Raw genomic sequence first — 14,665 nt, 5'->3', positions numbered from 1 at the left:
TACCGTTGGGGCGAGTATGGATATAAATTTTGTACCCGTTGCGAGTCACGGGGCGGGTAAGGGTTCAGTATACATATCCTAGGGGCCTCACCCCGCCCCGCCCCGCTAAGCATATAACCATATTTAATATATATATATATATATATAACTTATTTTAGCGGCTTACCCAGTTACCCATATCTTACAATCCTACTTTGGAATGTAAACTTGGTATTAAATTTGCTTTTGTTTTGGTTATGGTGGAAGTTGGAGCTTAGAACTTGTTGTGATTTGGTTGTATTAAACTTTTATTTTTGTTTATTATGTTCTCTAAATTATATTATGTGCATGTTATTTTTTTATTTTTGTTGGGATACATAATTTCATTTATGCTATGCCATTCCCAGGCTTTCCACATTTAAATAACAGGAGCTTAAGTTCCAAAAAGTGAAAGAAAAAAAATTGTTAGTGGGGCGGACACAGGGGCACAATATTTCCCAACGGGGCAGGGCTGGATATGAAAATCCAACCCGTCGCGGGTCTCGGGGCGGGCATGGACTTGAAAAAATTTAAAAGGGGCGGGGCGGGATTTAGGGAAGCCCGCTCCAAACCCGCTCCATTGTCATCCCTACTTAAACCCAAACTCAATTTCTTTTTTCATTAGTGGGACCCCCCCCCCCCCCCAACAAATAGGTAAAAAATAATAATAATAAATAAATAAATAAATTATAGTGCAAAGGATAGTTATGGTATAATAAAATAAGGGATGTTGCATTAATTAGTTTGGTGTAGTGGTACATTGCCTCCCATAAGAAATATTTTCTTTTTCATGCCGTAAATTCATGAAAATTTAATAAATTACTTAAATTATTTTAAAATTTTCTACTTAATATTTTTATTTAAACAATTAATTTAAGAAATTAAAGGTAAATTTTTGAAAATTTAATGGAGAGTATATCATCAAATTAGTATGAATTTTTTTTTTCATAATTTATTTCAATAAGAAAAATAGTTTAAGTATAATTAAAGAATAAATGACATTATGATCATTTAATAAAAAATAGTCTAGGCATTGGTGGGGCATTTTACAACAAAATGTGATAGTTTAAAGATTTTTTTGCACTTTATCTTATATATATATATATATATATATATATATATATATATGCTATTATTAAAAGTATTAAACATTTCAAGATGTTTCAAATCATTAACTTATAAATAAAATAATTATCAATTAAAATAATAATCCTATTCTGTTGGCATGCTGGGTACCTTCTCTTTTAAGAATTGAATTTTGTATCTTTATCCTTTAGCCACAATTCACTAACGTGAAGTCGTATATTGGCAAAAAGACTTCATTGTTTCTGATGAATGTGCGCCACCATTGTCACAAGTTCCACCATTTAAGATAATGATTCATATTTTACACAAATCATTAAGAGAAGTGGATAGCTCATAATTTACGAATTATTGTGAATCACTTATTACTTTTTTCTTATATTATATCCAGGGCTGGCTCGGGCGTAGGCCAGTTGCCTAATTATATAAGTTATGTTATACTAATTATTTCTTAATTTATTAAAATTTAATTAATATAAACATTTAATACTCACCTCAAAAATTTATATTTGGTTGTGTATATTTTTTGTGTAAACCTTAGGGATGGAAAATGGGTGGGTTGGGTCGCGTTTGGGTGGATTGAAAATGGGCTGGTCAAATGGGTCAAGACTCATATTCAACTCGTTCAGAACGTTTTGAAAATGGACAGGGTCAACCCATTATGACCCGTGGACCCATTAATTATTATTTTTAAATTTTTAAATTTTAAATTTTTTTTAATTTTTTTTTAAAAAATTAATTATATTTTAATTTTTTTATTTATTTTTAAATTTTTTAAATTTATTTTTTTATTTTTTAAATTTTTTTATTATTGAATTTTAAATTTTTTTAATTATTTTTTATTTTTAAATTATTTTTTTCTGAAGGTTTAAAATTTTTTTATTATTTTTTATTTTAAAATTTGTTTTTAATTATTTTTAATTTTTTAAAAAAATTTAAATTATTTTTTAATTATTTTTTTTTTTTTAGGAGATAAACTTAGAGAGGGGATTAATGAAAGACAAATTTAGAGAGAGAAGATTGTGAGTGAGAGAATTTAGAAAGAGAAATGAGTTGAGTGTAATGTAGAATAGATGTGTGTTGTGTGTTTATTATGTGATGGCTGAAATATGGATTGAATATGGTTAACCCATCTTGACCCTCAAATTAAGTGGTTAAAAATTATCCAACCCATCTTGACTCTCAAATTAAATATGGTTCACCCATAACCATTAAAAAGGGGGCGAATATGGGCTGGTTGATGGTTTCTGACCCATTTTGCCACCCCTAAGAATCTGATGTGTCATAGTAGATTTATACAAATATTTTGAACTACTCAGCTTTAGCTCCCGCCATTATTTTATACATTTTGTGTAAAAATGTATCTATCACATAAGTTGTACAAATCGACTTAATATAGGATTGATTCATTAATGGAATGAGAAAGATGGAGGAGAAAGGAAATATGTTAAAGTAACTGTGTAAAAATGTTGTATAAAATACACAACAATTTTGCATATTTGTGTATCTTAATATAGGATTGATTCGTTAATGGAATGAGAAAGATGGAGGAAAAAGGAAATATGTTGATATAGCTGTGTAAAAATGTTACATAAAATACACAAAAATGTTGTATAAAATACACAATAATTTTACATATTTGTGTATCTTAACATACAACTAGAGATAAAAAAAATAAAAAATAAAAATAAAAAATAAAAAAAATGCACATTATAAGTGACAGTGTATATTTTACACAAAAATAGTGTTTTAACATACTGCTGGAAATACCCTAAAAGATAATACTTGGGTCCTCCCCTCGGATGATAAAGTTCTTCCTCCTCGCTGATGTGGCCCAATACAATTTAGATACACGGTTAAAATTTTAATTTTTTTTAAAATAATCATTACCCATTTTTTTAGAGGTTAAACCGAATCCCAAAGTTTTTTTTTTTTTCCTTTCCAAAAGAATACGATTGTTTCTATACCCAAATTAAAAAATTACTAAATTTATTTAAAGAATGTACTGTATCAGGTTTTGAATAGGGAAGGAATAGGAGCTTAAAATATTATATGAAAATTTGATGCTAATCTATATTTGAATAGAGTTTTTCTTGTAAATTTTTTAGAGTAATGATATTCTGTCCAATCAAATTGGCCTACTCCTAATCCGAATTTAACTTGTAACTGCCACGTAATTACCTAAATTGTTTATATTTTATTTGCGCGAAAGATACCAAAAATAAATAAATAAATAAAATATGAAAAGAAGCTGAAGAGGTTTTGATGTCCCCTCCCTGTCTCTCTGATTTCTCTAGAGTGGACTCACTCGAAGGGGAAAATACATATAAATGTATTTGTTTGCTTTAAGAGAAAAAAATTAATAAAAATAAATATAAATAAAAAATTAATAAATAAAATTAATAACCCTAATAAGATTGAAGGTATGTATTCATGTTTTTTTATTTATTTTTTTCAACTTATATTTTGACTTAGATGAACACAACTCACATTTATGAGAGGATATAATTGTTGGCATCCCGTATCATTCATTAATCATATTTCCATTACACTTAGTATTTACCAATATATATAAGGAAAAGTTGAAGACAATGAAAACATTAACTTTTTAACAGAAATCAACAATTCAATCAAAGAAGTTCAAGTGTTTGCCGTCATAAAATAACATAAATACCATATCTAAATCTAAGCGAATTTTCATCTTTCATTTTAGTACATTAGATTTCCAATTTAACTTAAAAGTAGTTAAATTAGTTCTTTGTTACCAAGAAGAAGATGACTCCAGCTGAGAATACAATGGATGAAGGTACATATTCATGTTTGCTTGAAGAGAAAAAAAACAAACCATAATAAAATTGAAGGTATGTATTCATGTTTTTAATTTTTTTTTCAATATATATTTTGGCTTCTGTATATTGTATCAGTTTTGGGAATTTAATTAGAAACTTCAAAAGCTGTCTGACGCCATGTTCATCATCCAACTTCCTATTATGTCTGCCAAAACTGATACAATATACAAAAGCCAAAATATGTATTGAAAAAAAGCCAAAATATATATTGAAAAAAAAAAATTAAAAAAAAAAACATGAATACATACCTTTAATCTTATTAGGGTTTGTTTCTTTCTCTTCAAGCAAACATATATTTTTTATTTTTTTATTTATTTTTGGTATCTTTAAGGCGCAAAGAAAATATCAACAATTTAGGTAATTACGTGGTCGTTACACCTAGGATTTGGACTATGAGTAGGCCAATTTGATCAGACAAAGTATCATTATTCTATTTTTTATTTCTTAATCAGAGTTAGTTTTTCTTGTAAATCTATTTTTTTGGCAATCCAACACCTTCAATTGATAGGGCTAAGGATTGGGTCCCCCCTCCCTTCTCTACTCGGTGGAAAGTATGAAGAAAAAAATATTAAAAGTTTGTGAATACTACAAATTTCGATTGGTGCAGTTTTGTATCACTTATAAACTTTTATTGGTTTGTATATTATTTTACATATTGAATAAAAATTGAATGTTTGATTGATGTAGATAGACTAGGATTTCAAATTGAGGTTGGGTATGGAAATTTGTTGGGGGGGGGGGGGGGGGGGGGGGGGAGGAGTGGGGGAGAAGAGAGGGTGGAAAGGAGAGAAGAGAGTCCAGCTAAAAGAGAATCTAAAAATTTTAAATTGGGAAAGAAAAAAATTTGAGTTTGGCTTTATGGGATTTTAAAAAATTTAAATAAGGAAAGAAAAAAATTTTGAATTTGGGTTTAACCAGTAAAAAATTGGATAATAACCATTATTAAAAAAATTTTAAATTTGGACATGTATTTAAATTTTATTGGGCAACATCAATTGGGAGGACCCGAGTATTGTCCCTTGGAAAATGATAGTTTAAATTGGCAATAAACCAATTGTCCTCCTAAATCTTACCTGGCATTTTAAATGTACTAATTTTATATAGTTTCGTAAATGATTTTTTTTTTTTCTTTTTCTATGTCTTAGATTAATATTATATATTGTTAATCTTTAAAAAATAAATAAAAGTTATACCCGAATGAAAATCAAAAAGCAAACATAGTTGTGTATAATACCCATCTCTCTCTCTTCTTCTTCTTCTTTTTTTTATATTGTTTCTTTTACAAAATCCTTGTTCTTGAAATTTTATTTTCAAAATAGTTAGGACTTTTATCATCAACAAGAAGATTTAAATATATTCCAAATTAATTCTTAAAAATCACATGAAGGAAAAAAAGTTAAATTAAACTCAAAGCACAAAATACCAAAAGAAAAATAAAAGGAAAAATTATCATCACCATTTGCATCAAAATTGAATGGCTGATTAAGTTTTGATAGTTCTTGTTTCTTGTACTAATAAGTTCAATTACTTTGTTTAACTCTACCACTTATTCACTTGTGAGATCTTCCATTATTACATACAAAGATTAATATTAAACCTTAGGGAGAGAGAAGAAAATTAGTACAAAGTAGAGAATGAATATTAATTGGGGTGAAAAATGGAGACCAAGAATTATAATGGTAATTGTGGCATCCGAAAAAAAAAATTTAATATTTATATATAAAATTAGGGTTAAAAGTGTCATTTCCTTTAAAAGTGTAGTGCAATCATAGCCTCCTTTTTTATTTAAGTAATTTATTAATTTTTTATTAATATATTGTATCAAAAAGAAGGGTTTTTTTTCCCGGTAAATTTTTTTATAATAAATTAATATATTATAAGTTTTATTATAAATAGTAAATAATAATAAATTAATTATTTTAGAAAATGGTGGTTACAATTTTTTTTTCCTTTCATTTTTATGATAATTGATACTAATAATAAAATTAAGGTAAATAGAATAATTAGTATTTAGATAAGAGAGAAGATAATGAAAATAATTTACTAAGAGATAACAAGTTTAATGAGAAAGGGTAAAATCATATTTTGTTAAAAGTTTGTCCTTAATTGCAACTAATCAATAGTTAAGGGAGGTAATTTCTAATTCAAGGAAATTATTTGCAGAAGAGCAATAGTTAAAGAGATTTTTGCACTTCACCCTAAACCATTATTCTATACATGACATTGAACCACAAAATTTTCTTATATAGTAGTTATATATTACCCGTTTCAATTTTGCAACATTTCGAGTGTTGTCTTCAAAGCTAGTGCTTGAGGCCGAGTCCAATTGAAGTTCCCATCACAACAGCACCAATATTGAAATATGCCAGAATTCCTCCGGATATAAAAATTTAATATTATGAAGAAAATGGGATGACCCATAAAATCATTAATGGCAAGAAAATATAACCCTGAATGACTTTTTAGAAAGGAAAAAAATAAAAAAAAATAAAATAAGAGAAAATAAATAGACAGTATTAACCACAACATAACCTAACATTCAATCCCCAAATTGGAAACAAGAATACACTGTACATTCGTCTGCAGCAGAAACCATTGACCCCCAAGAAAATGGGAACCTGGCAGTCGGATCCAACTTTTAGGTTCAAATAGCCCAAACAGTAGGACTAAATCCACCATTACTCTAGAACAGCAACCTCTTGATCAACCCTCCAGTAATTCGCATCATTGAATTCCTTCATCCCCGCTCCACCCTCATCGGAATTATCTTTCTCCGGCATCTTTGGAATAACATTCCTTTTTAATGGTCCTGCTTCCCCAACAATTCCCTCCTTAAGAGCCTGTTCCATTGCTTTCTCAGTCCCCTCCAGTTCCACCCCTACAAATTCAACATCCTCCTCGAACAAAGAAGGCACAGCCGCAGCTCTCTGACCCAAATCAGATCCAACCGATCCATCACTAGAATCCATGGAAGTAGAGGTGCCATTTGGTGCAGATTCCCCGCTTGAAGGAGTACTAGCATGGGGTGTCACTGCCTCAACTGGACTGGTTAGACTGAGGCTAGAGTTGCCATTATCAACAAATGGATTCATGCTTGATCCACCAACTTGAAAATCCGATGTCTCTCCCCAACCCACCCATTCAGGTAAAGGTCTGTCCCCGAATGGGTCATCGTTGTCTGTCTCAAATTGGAAAAAACCCATATCACCGGAAGCACTTGCCATCTCATTCCGATTGCTCAAGTCTCCACCATTTGTGGGATGGTTTCCACTAAATCCATTCAGGATGTTTGTGTTGGGACTGATTGTATTACTGGCACAATTTTTGCTTTCAGCCAACTCCTCGTCCTCCCCAACTACTACCTCATCGTCGCTACTGCTGTTACCACCACCATTTGATGGTTCATTTAAGTTGATATCATCCATCATCTCAGAGGGTGAGGTGCCCATAGGTACATCACCAATTTTGTTGTCTTGGAAAGCAAACCAATTGGAATTTGTGAACAAACTGCTGCAACATAGGAAACAAACAAGATTATTCTATCGAGAAACACTTGCTGTTCGCAAAAATAGACCATCCCAGGCTAATTTAAGTTCTCACGTGATTTCAACATGATAGAAGTAGGCTCACGCAACATGACTGCCACATGCTAATTGTATTTATCTAAGGAATGTAGCCATCTCACATTCAACAGGTAAGGGATGGATAATTCCTGACACAACCAGCCAACCAACCTATATATATTACCTAAATGCTTCAAATTAGAATTGCCAGCTCCTATAGTTAAATAATTAGAATGTGTTCGCTTAGCCAAGACCCTTAACAAAAAGACAGATAGGATTGTTAGTCCTGGAACCTGAAGAAATATTTTGTGTTAGACATCAATTCGTAGGATTAACAGACATTTCTTGTACACCAATGCATTTTGCAACAATCTCGCTGAAATTGTCTTTGGAAATTCAGGACATCAAACAAAACACACGGGCTTCAAAGTTTATACTTGGGGTCTGTTTGTTTGTGCGTATTCATTCCTTTTTTTCCCATTTTTCGGTGGGAGGATAGTGTAATGAGTCAATGACTACATGAGAACACCAAGACAGTATCCCACCAGAATCTTGGGCACACCATGACCCTTAGAAAGTTAACAGCACCAAGGAAAATTACAAGCTGCGGGACTCATCATATGTCTATGTTACCTTGATTCTTTCTATTTCCCTCCAAGGACCAGTGTCGACAAGACATGACTTGGGTACAGGAATGGAATATGTGTTTTGCGTACCTAACTCAGACACCTAGATCCTCTAAATTTGACGACAGAAGAAGATAAAGAGCTCAAATTAGATGGCCTAAAAGGGCTTCTTACTTCTGAGATGCGTGGAATCACCCTTTTTAAACCTCAATTCCATTTATGAAAAAAAAAAAATCTCATTCCATTTAATTCAAATTACTGTTGAGGATATTTAAAAAATAATATTAAGGTAAATTACACTTTTATGTAGTGTATTATGGTTTTCAGTTAGCAAGATGCGTCTATGCACCACTATCCAATTTTTAGACACATTTAATATGAGCCCTGGTATTTCAATTTTGTGAAGATCGGACACTACAACACATACCCGCACCCCATACAAGTACCCAAGTCCAAGTACCTTATGTTGCATGAACTTTTCAAAAGTAGTTGGAGTACCCATGCAGACGCATTATACTCGGAAATGGGCACAAGAAATATGTCCGACACTTTTGTTTGAACATGGACCCTAAAATCATATCCAATGATTCAATTTTAATATATTATTGCTTCAAAACGAGTGAAATGCCTATATTAAACACTGTGTAACATAAATAAATTATTCTACTCTATAAAATTAAATATATATTAAATAATATGAATATTTAGTAGTGTCCATGTATCCATTGTTTGGGGATTTGATATGTCTGACACTTGGATACACACCGTACCAATTACATGTACCCAAGCCCAGGTAACAGAATAAGGTAAGGGTAAGCCCATTGCACGAGACTCCAGCAATTACGAGATCTGGGAAAGGCCAGACGTACGCATCCTTACCTCCACATGCGGAGAGACTGTTTCCCGTTTCGAACCCAGAACCTACAGGTTGCAATGGAGCAACCCAACCATTGCGCAAGGGCCCGCCCTTAGCCTTACTCTGCATACAAAGAGGCTATTTTCTGTTTCGAGTCAGCGACCTCTAGATTGCAATGAAGCAACCTTACCATTGCGCAAGGGCCCACCCTCAACCCAGGTAACATAGTCATAAGTAAAATTCCCCTACTTGCACATATCACTTGCTAACGACTAGTCATGGCCATTTAAAGTTCCCCTTCCTTGAACTAAATTCCAAATTTCATACAAAAATGGCTAGAAAACTCACCTCCCTTGGTCATCACCTAGCCTCAGGGATGATATTACAACTTCAGCAGATTCATCATCAAAGTAGACATCCTGCAATTTTGTGAACCAAAAATAATAACAATCAGTAATAAGAACCACTTTAAAACAAATTTTTCTCCTAATTTATCGCCATTCATTATTGTTAATTCACTAGTAGACTGAGGAGGGAATGAATTCATTAGATTTATTTACTAGAAAATATTGAAAATATTACCTCATCATCTCGGTCAAGAGCACCATGGCCCTGCAACCAAGATGATACAAACAAAATTATAGCATTAAAAGTGTCACAAAAATTAAAAATAGAAAAGAAAAGAGGTATTATACAAGAAAACTATCATATAAATGTACTATATACCGCTTCAGCATCCTCATTGTCATATATGGTGTATCTAAATGCTTGGCTTAGATTATTTGCTAAAGCCGCTACATCATAATCTCTGTCATGAAGGTCATCCTCGTCGCTATCCCTTGTCCTATCTTGCAATGCAGTTGGACGACTGCAAAAAATAAAATAAAAAAATAAAAATCAATCAGGAAGGGAAATGGCCAAAAGACATTGCAAGGATTACTTTTCAGTTTTATTAAAAATAAATAAAGTTGGGGTGATTACTGATCCTTCCATCTAGTACCTAGTAAATGAACTCTTTTTTTATTTTATTTTATCCTGGAGTAAAATGTTCTTCCTGCTTTGTTGAGACAACTTTTGAAGGCCCTCAAAACATTCCGCAACTTCTCAACTCTTCCTATTATATTCCTCTCCCCCTAAAACTAAAAGGCTTGGAAACCACTGTGTGACCTCCCTCTCTTATCATCCTCCCTTTCTTTTTCTTTTTCTTTTCTTTTCATTCTCCTTTTCCATCTCTTCTGTTCTTGCTCCATTTCACTTAAATATATTATCTCTATTTATTCCAGTTGTCTTATGATTTTTCCCCCCATTCCTCCTCTTATATTTTGAAGCACCCAGATGGAAGTTACATCAACAACAATGGTCTGGGAAGTTTTATTCTTCAATATGTATTGCATATTGTGCTTTGTAGTTTGTAGAATGCAGGTTCACACATTAAAACTAAGAGGTTTTGTTTAAATTCAGATATCATGATTCCTTCTCAGCAAAGAAAGTAATAAAATATTTCCAGCAACAAAGATGTGTCCATTAATAGCACCAAATGAAACCAAAGAAATACAGACAATGATACAGGGAAAATAAATTATCATAAGAATACTACAATTGTAAATATGCAGTTTTCTCAAAAGCATATAAATGTCCCAACATGGTGAACTTAACTTCCAAGAAATTCTTTGGAGAAAATAGTAAAATATAGGTTAAGAAATTACGGGAAAAAAACAGTAACTTGAACATTATTGTTTTATTGAATTTCATCTTATACTGTTTTTTTAACAGAATAAGCCTCAAAATTTACTGATGCAAGATGATAGCACCCAGGTTGGACTCAGAGCTAGCATTTTAAGACCATAAATAGAACCACCACTTATTCTACACATCAATACCCCAACCACATTTTGCATTCTACGCAATACGTGGCAGCAGAAAGAGGAGGCAAGAAGATACCCGCAAGCCCAACGGTAGATGTTCTCTATCATATTACGCTCCTGTAGAACAGTAGTTTGCCAATCATTCCACACATTATTTTCCTGAAGAAAACAAATAAAAATATATTTTAGTTAAAAGAGGTGGAAGATAAAAGTACTCCATTTGAAAACAAAATATCCTTAGTTCATTTATGCGACAGAAAAAAATGAGCTTCACAATCTCAACAATCTTAGATTCCAGAATATATGCTAAATACTTTAAAGCATGACAGAGAAGTGAACTAACAAGAGTTATGACGCGCATGTCTCCTTCAATTGGAAGTGTTAGAATGTTTATGTGTGTATATATATATATATATTTATGTTGGGTCATTATGTAAATTACACATAGTTGGTAGGGTCATTATGTAATTAGCGAACTAGACCTGGCTGCAATGGCACTTCCTACTCATTTCCGTTCCGAGTCTAATATAATGTTTGGTTCACTGGCTACACGATCGAGGGAACATTACCAATCTAGGTCCCCGTCCGGCCGCCCCTGGCCTAATATAATAAGAACGAATATCCTTATGACCAAACAAGGACCAGCTTACTTACTTATTGAGTGATAGTTACATGATCCCGACCAGCAACTTGTTGGGAGTAGGGGCGGCAAAGCTTGCCCTGTTGATACACAACAGGGCTTGGAGATAGAGGGTTTCCGGGGGAGATACTGTTTCCGGGTAGGGTTGAGATATATGAAATATACAAATTGCAGCCTATCTCTCTCTCTCTCTCTCTCTCTCTCTCTCTCTCTCTCTCTCTCTCGCGTCAGTTTGAACATGGTATCAGAGCCATACGAAATCGTGGGTGTGGGAAACTGCAATTGTGGTGTTCTTGTATAGATTGGAATTGCGATTGAGGTCAACCCTGTTCTTTGCCAAAAGTTTGGTCGCCAGTCTGTTCAGAGCTTCTCATTCGTCGTCCTCAGATCTAAAGCCCCATTTGGTTGCTCGTGTTGTTGCCGCTTTGGCTGTCGGCGAGCTCGCCGCCTTCTACCGTCGTTATTTGCAGAGGTGAGGCTTCATCAATTCGTGTTTTTTTTTTTTTGGCCAGAAGTTGCAGAGGTTTTGTTCAATGTGGTGTCGCTGCTTGTTGATTCGGCCGCTGCTTGTGATTGGATTGTCGTCGCCGCCGCTACGTGCTTGCCGGCGTCTATGAGTTTGTAAAGAAGAACAACCGTGTTTGGCTACACGGTTATGCTATCCCAACCCTGGTTTACTAAAACCGGAGTTGCAGAGATCTGGTTTTGATTCAAACCGTTGGCCCAGATTCGACCCGTTTGCCTAGATTCAGCCCAAATACAAATTCAGCAATTTTTTTCCCAGGTTCGATAATTTATTTTGTTCTCTTCTCCATAGTTGCCAGTTCAGAACTGTTATCTTCCGCTTCCTTCAATCCTCCCAGGACTTCAGTAAAGCTCAATGGCAAGAATTACGTTTTATGGGCCAAGTCAGTAGCAATTTTCCTAAAAGCCAAAGGCTTTGGCACTCATTTGGTTAAACCTAAAGACAGTGATGCTGATTTCAATTCATGGGAACAAAGGGATGCTCAGATCATTTCTTTAATGCTGAATTGTATTGAACCCCATATTAGCTCCAACTTCTTGTATTTGGACACTGCCAAGGAGATATGGAACCGACTCCAACAGTTATATTCGAGTACTGGTAATATCACCAGAATTTATGAGATGTGCAGACAATTCTTTGACTTACAAAAAGGTACTCACAGTCTAGAAGAATACTTCTCACGGGCAATGGGAATTTGTGAAGAAATGAACTTGTATCAGCCCATCACCTCTGATGTGAAGAGTATACAACAACAACGTGAGGATTTTAATGTTGTTCGTGTTCTCACAGGGTTATCACCAGAGTATGAACCTGTTTGAGTACAGATTTTGGGTAGCACGGCACTTCCCTCTCTTCCTGATATGTTATCCAGACTCCAACGTGCTACTCTATCTAGTGGCGCTTCAGGGGGTGCTTCAAGTGGTGTCGCTGTGGTCTTACTAATCACATTGTCAATTACTGTTGGGCTCTTCATGGGAAACCGCCACCTTCTCCCTATGCACATCACGTGACCTCTAATGAAAGAGATTCTTCTTTCTCTGCCACACCAATTGCTCCACACGTGGCTGTTAAGCCTTCCATGGTCACGATTCCCCGCGATGAGTATGCTCAGCTCATGTCTCAACAACGGCCTTCCACCTCATCTTCCATGGTTTCCTTTGCAAAACAGGTAGTGCACCTGCATGTCTCTTATCCTCTCGTCAGAGTCCCCGGATTCTTGACTGTGGCACATCCGATCACATGACTGGTAGTTCTCATCTCCTATCTGATTTTCAATCTGTTCCTTCCTCTCAAAGTGTTACTCTTGCTAATGGCTCATCAACTAAAGTTTTGGGTTTAGGAACTACTCATCTCACCTCTTCTATGTCCCTCTCCTCTGTATTATATGTTCCTCAATTCCCTTTTAATTTGATGTCTATTAGTAAAATTACTTAATTTCTTAACTGCTCCGTTACATTTTATCCCACATGTTGTATTTTTCAGGATCTCACGACGAAGAAGAAGATTGGTACGAGACATGAAGTAGGTGGCTTGTATTACTTTGATTTTGTACCATCTCCCACGGCTCTTCAATCATCTCTATCTTCTTTCCAGTGGCACGGTCGTCTTGGCCACCCATCATTATCAGTTTTGAAGCGTCAAGTCCCCAATCTTAGTCATGTCGAGTCCATGTCTTGTGAAGCATGTCAGCTTAGTAAGCATTGTCGTGTATCCTTCAAACCTAGAGCTACTAATCGTGTTGCTAGTCCTTTTCAGTTAGTTCATTCAGATGTATGAGGACCAATAAAACATATTTCTATTAATGGAGTTCTTTATTTTCTGACATTTGCGAACGATCATTCTCGAAGACTTGTTTGTTTTTAATGAAAAATCGTTCTGAGTTATTCTTTATTTTTCAAATATTTTGCAAAGAAATAAAAACTCAATTAGGGTGTTCCATTAAAGTTTTACGTACTGATAATGCCAAAGAATATTTCTTGGACCCTTTTGAGACTTATTTTCATACTAAAGGCATCATTCATCAATCACCTTGTACTTATACTCCTCAACAAAACGGAGTAGCTGAACGTAAAAATCGTTATCTCCTGGAAGTATGTCGTGCCCTTTTATTTCATATGTATGTTCCCAAACGTTTTTGGAGTGTTGTTCTTACGGCCTGTCATCTTATTAATCAAATGCTCTCATCGATGCTACAAAGGAAATCTCCTCATTCTGTTCTATTTCCCAACTTCGCGTCGTTTAATCTTACTCCTTAGGTCTTTGGATGTGTGTGTTATGTGCATAACCTTGGACCCGATCTCGTCAAACTCGACCCTCATGCCACTAAGTGTGTTTTTCTTGGGTATTCTCGCACTCTGAAGGGTTATTGTTGCTACAGTCCTCATTTTCAACGCTATTTCACTAGTGTTGATGTCTCCTTTTCTGAGTCTCTCCCATATTTTTCTGATTCTACTCCCCTCGATATTAATCCTGAACCACTAATGCCAACTGTTCCCTCTCTATTCCCTGCTCCCGCACCTCCTCGCTTCGTTGTCCCATTGCAGGTTTATACTCGACGACCTCGACCGCCTACTTCGCTCCCTCCATCTCCTTCAGTCTTTGGATCCGACGCCATCTACTATGCCTGATGATTTGCCTAT

The 14,665-nt window shown here is 34.4% G+C and overlaps 1 protein-coding gene across 6 annotated transcripts in view; it reads right to left on the bottom strand.

Moving 5' to 3' along the window:
* Positions 1–6,303: 6,303 nt before the first annotated feature.
* Positions 6,304–14,665, bottom strand: part of LOC132306167 (uncharacterized) — a 29,425-nt gene continuing 21,063 nt past the window's right edge. For 2 of the 6 annotated variants that reach the window (XM_059803439.1, XM_059803440.1), the window contains exons 15-19: positions 10,937–11,019; positions 9,722–9,863; positions 9,578–9,607; positions 9,344–9,414; positions 6,304–7,460 (exon numbers count right to left, since the gene is read on the bottom strand). In XM_059803439.1, the coding sequence (XP_059659422.1) occupies positions 6,629–7,460; positions 9,344–9,414; positions 9,578–9,607; positions 9,722–9,863; positions 10,937–11,019 (1,158 nt within the window). In that variant the 3' untranslated portion in view covers positions 6,304–6,628. The remainder of the gene's footprint in view (positions 7,461–9,343; positions 9,415–9,577; positions 9,608–9,721; positions 9,864–10,936; positions 11,020–14,665) is intronic. The other 4 variants (XM_059803441.1, XM_059803442.1, XM_059803443.1 and 1 more) reach the window with 3 other exon arrangements.

This window comes from Cornus florida, unplaced genomic scaffold, assembly GCF_030987335.1.
Source record: "Cornus florida cultivar Cherokee Brave unplaced genomic scaffold, ASM3098733v1 CherokeeBrave_3.0.0_Hap2_Chr05, whole genome shotgun sequence".
NCBI lineage: Eukaryota > Viridiplantae > Streptophyta > Magnoliopsida > Cornales > Cornaceae > Cornus > Cornus florida.
Note: the sequence above shows the minus strand (reverse complement) of the source record. Positions and strands in the feature narration are given on the sequence as shown.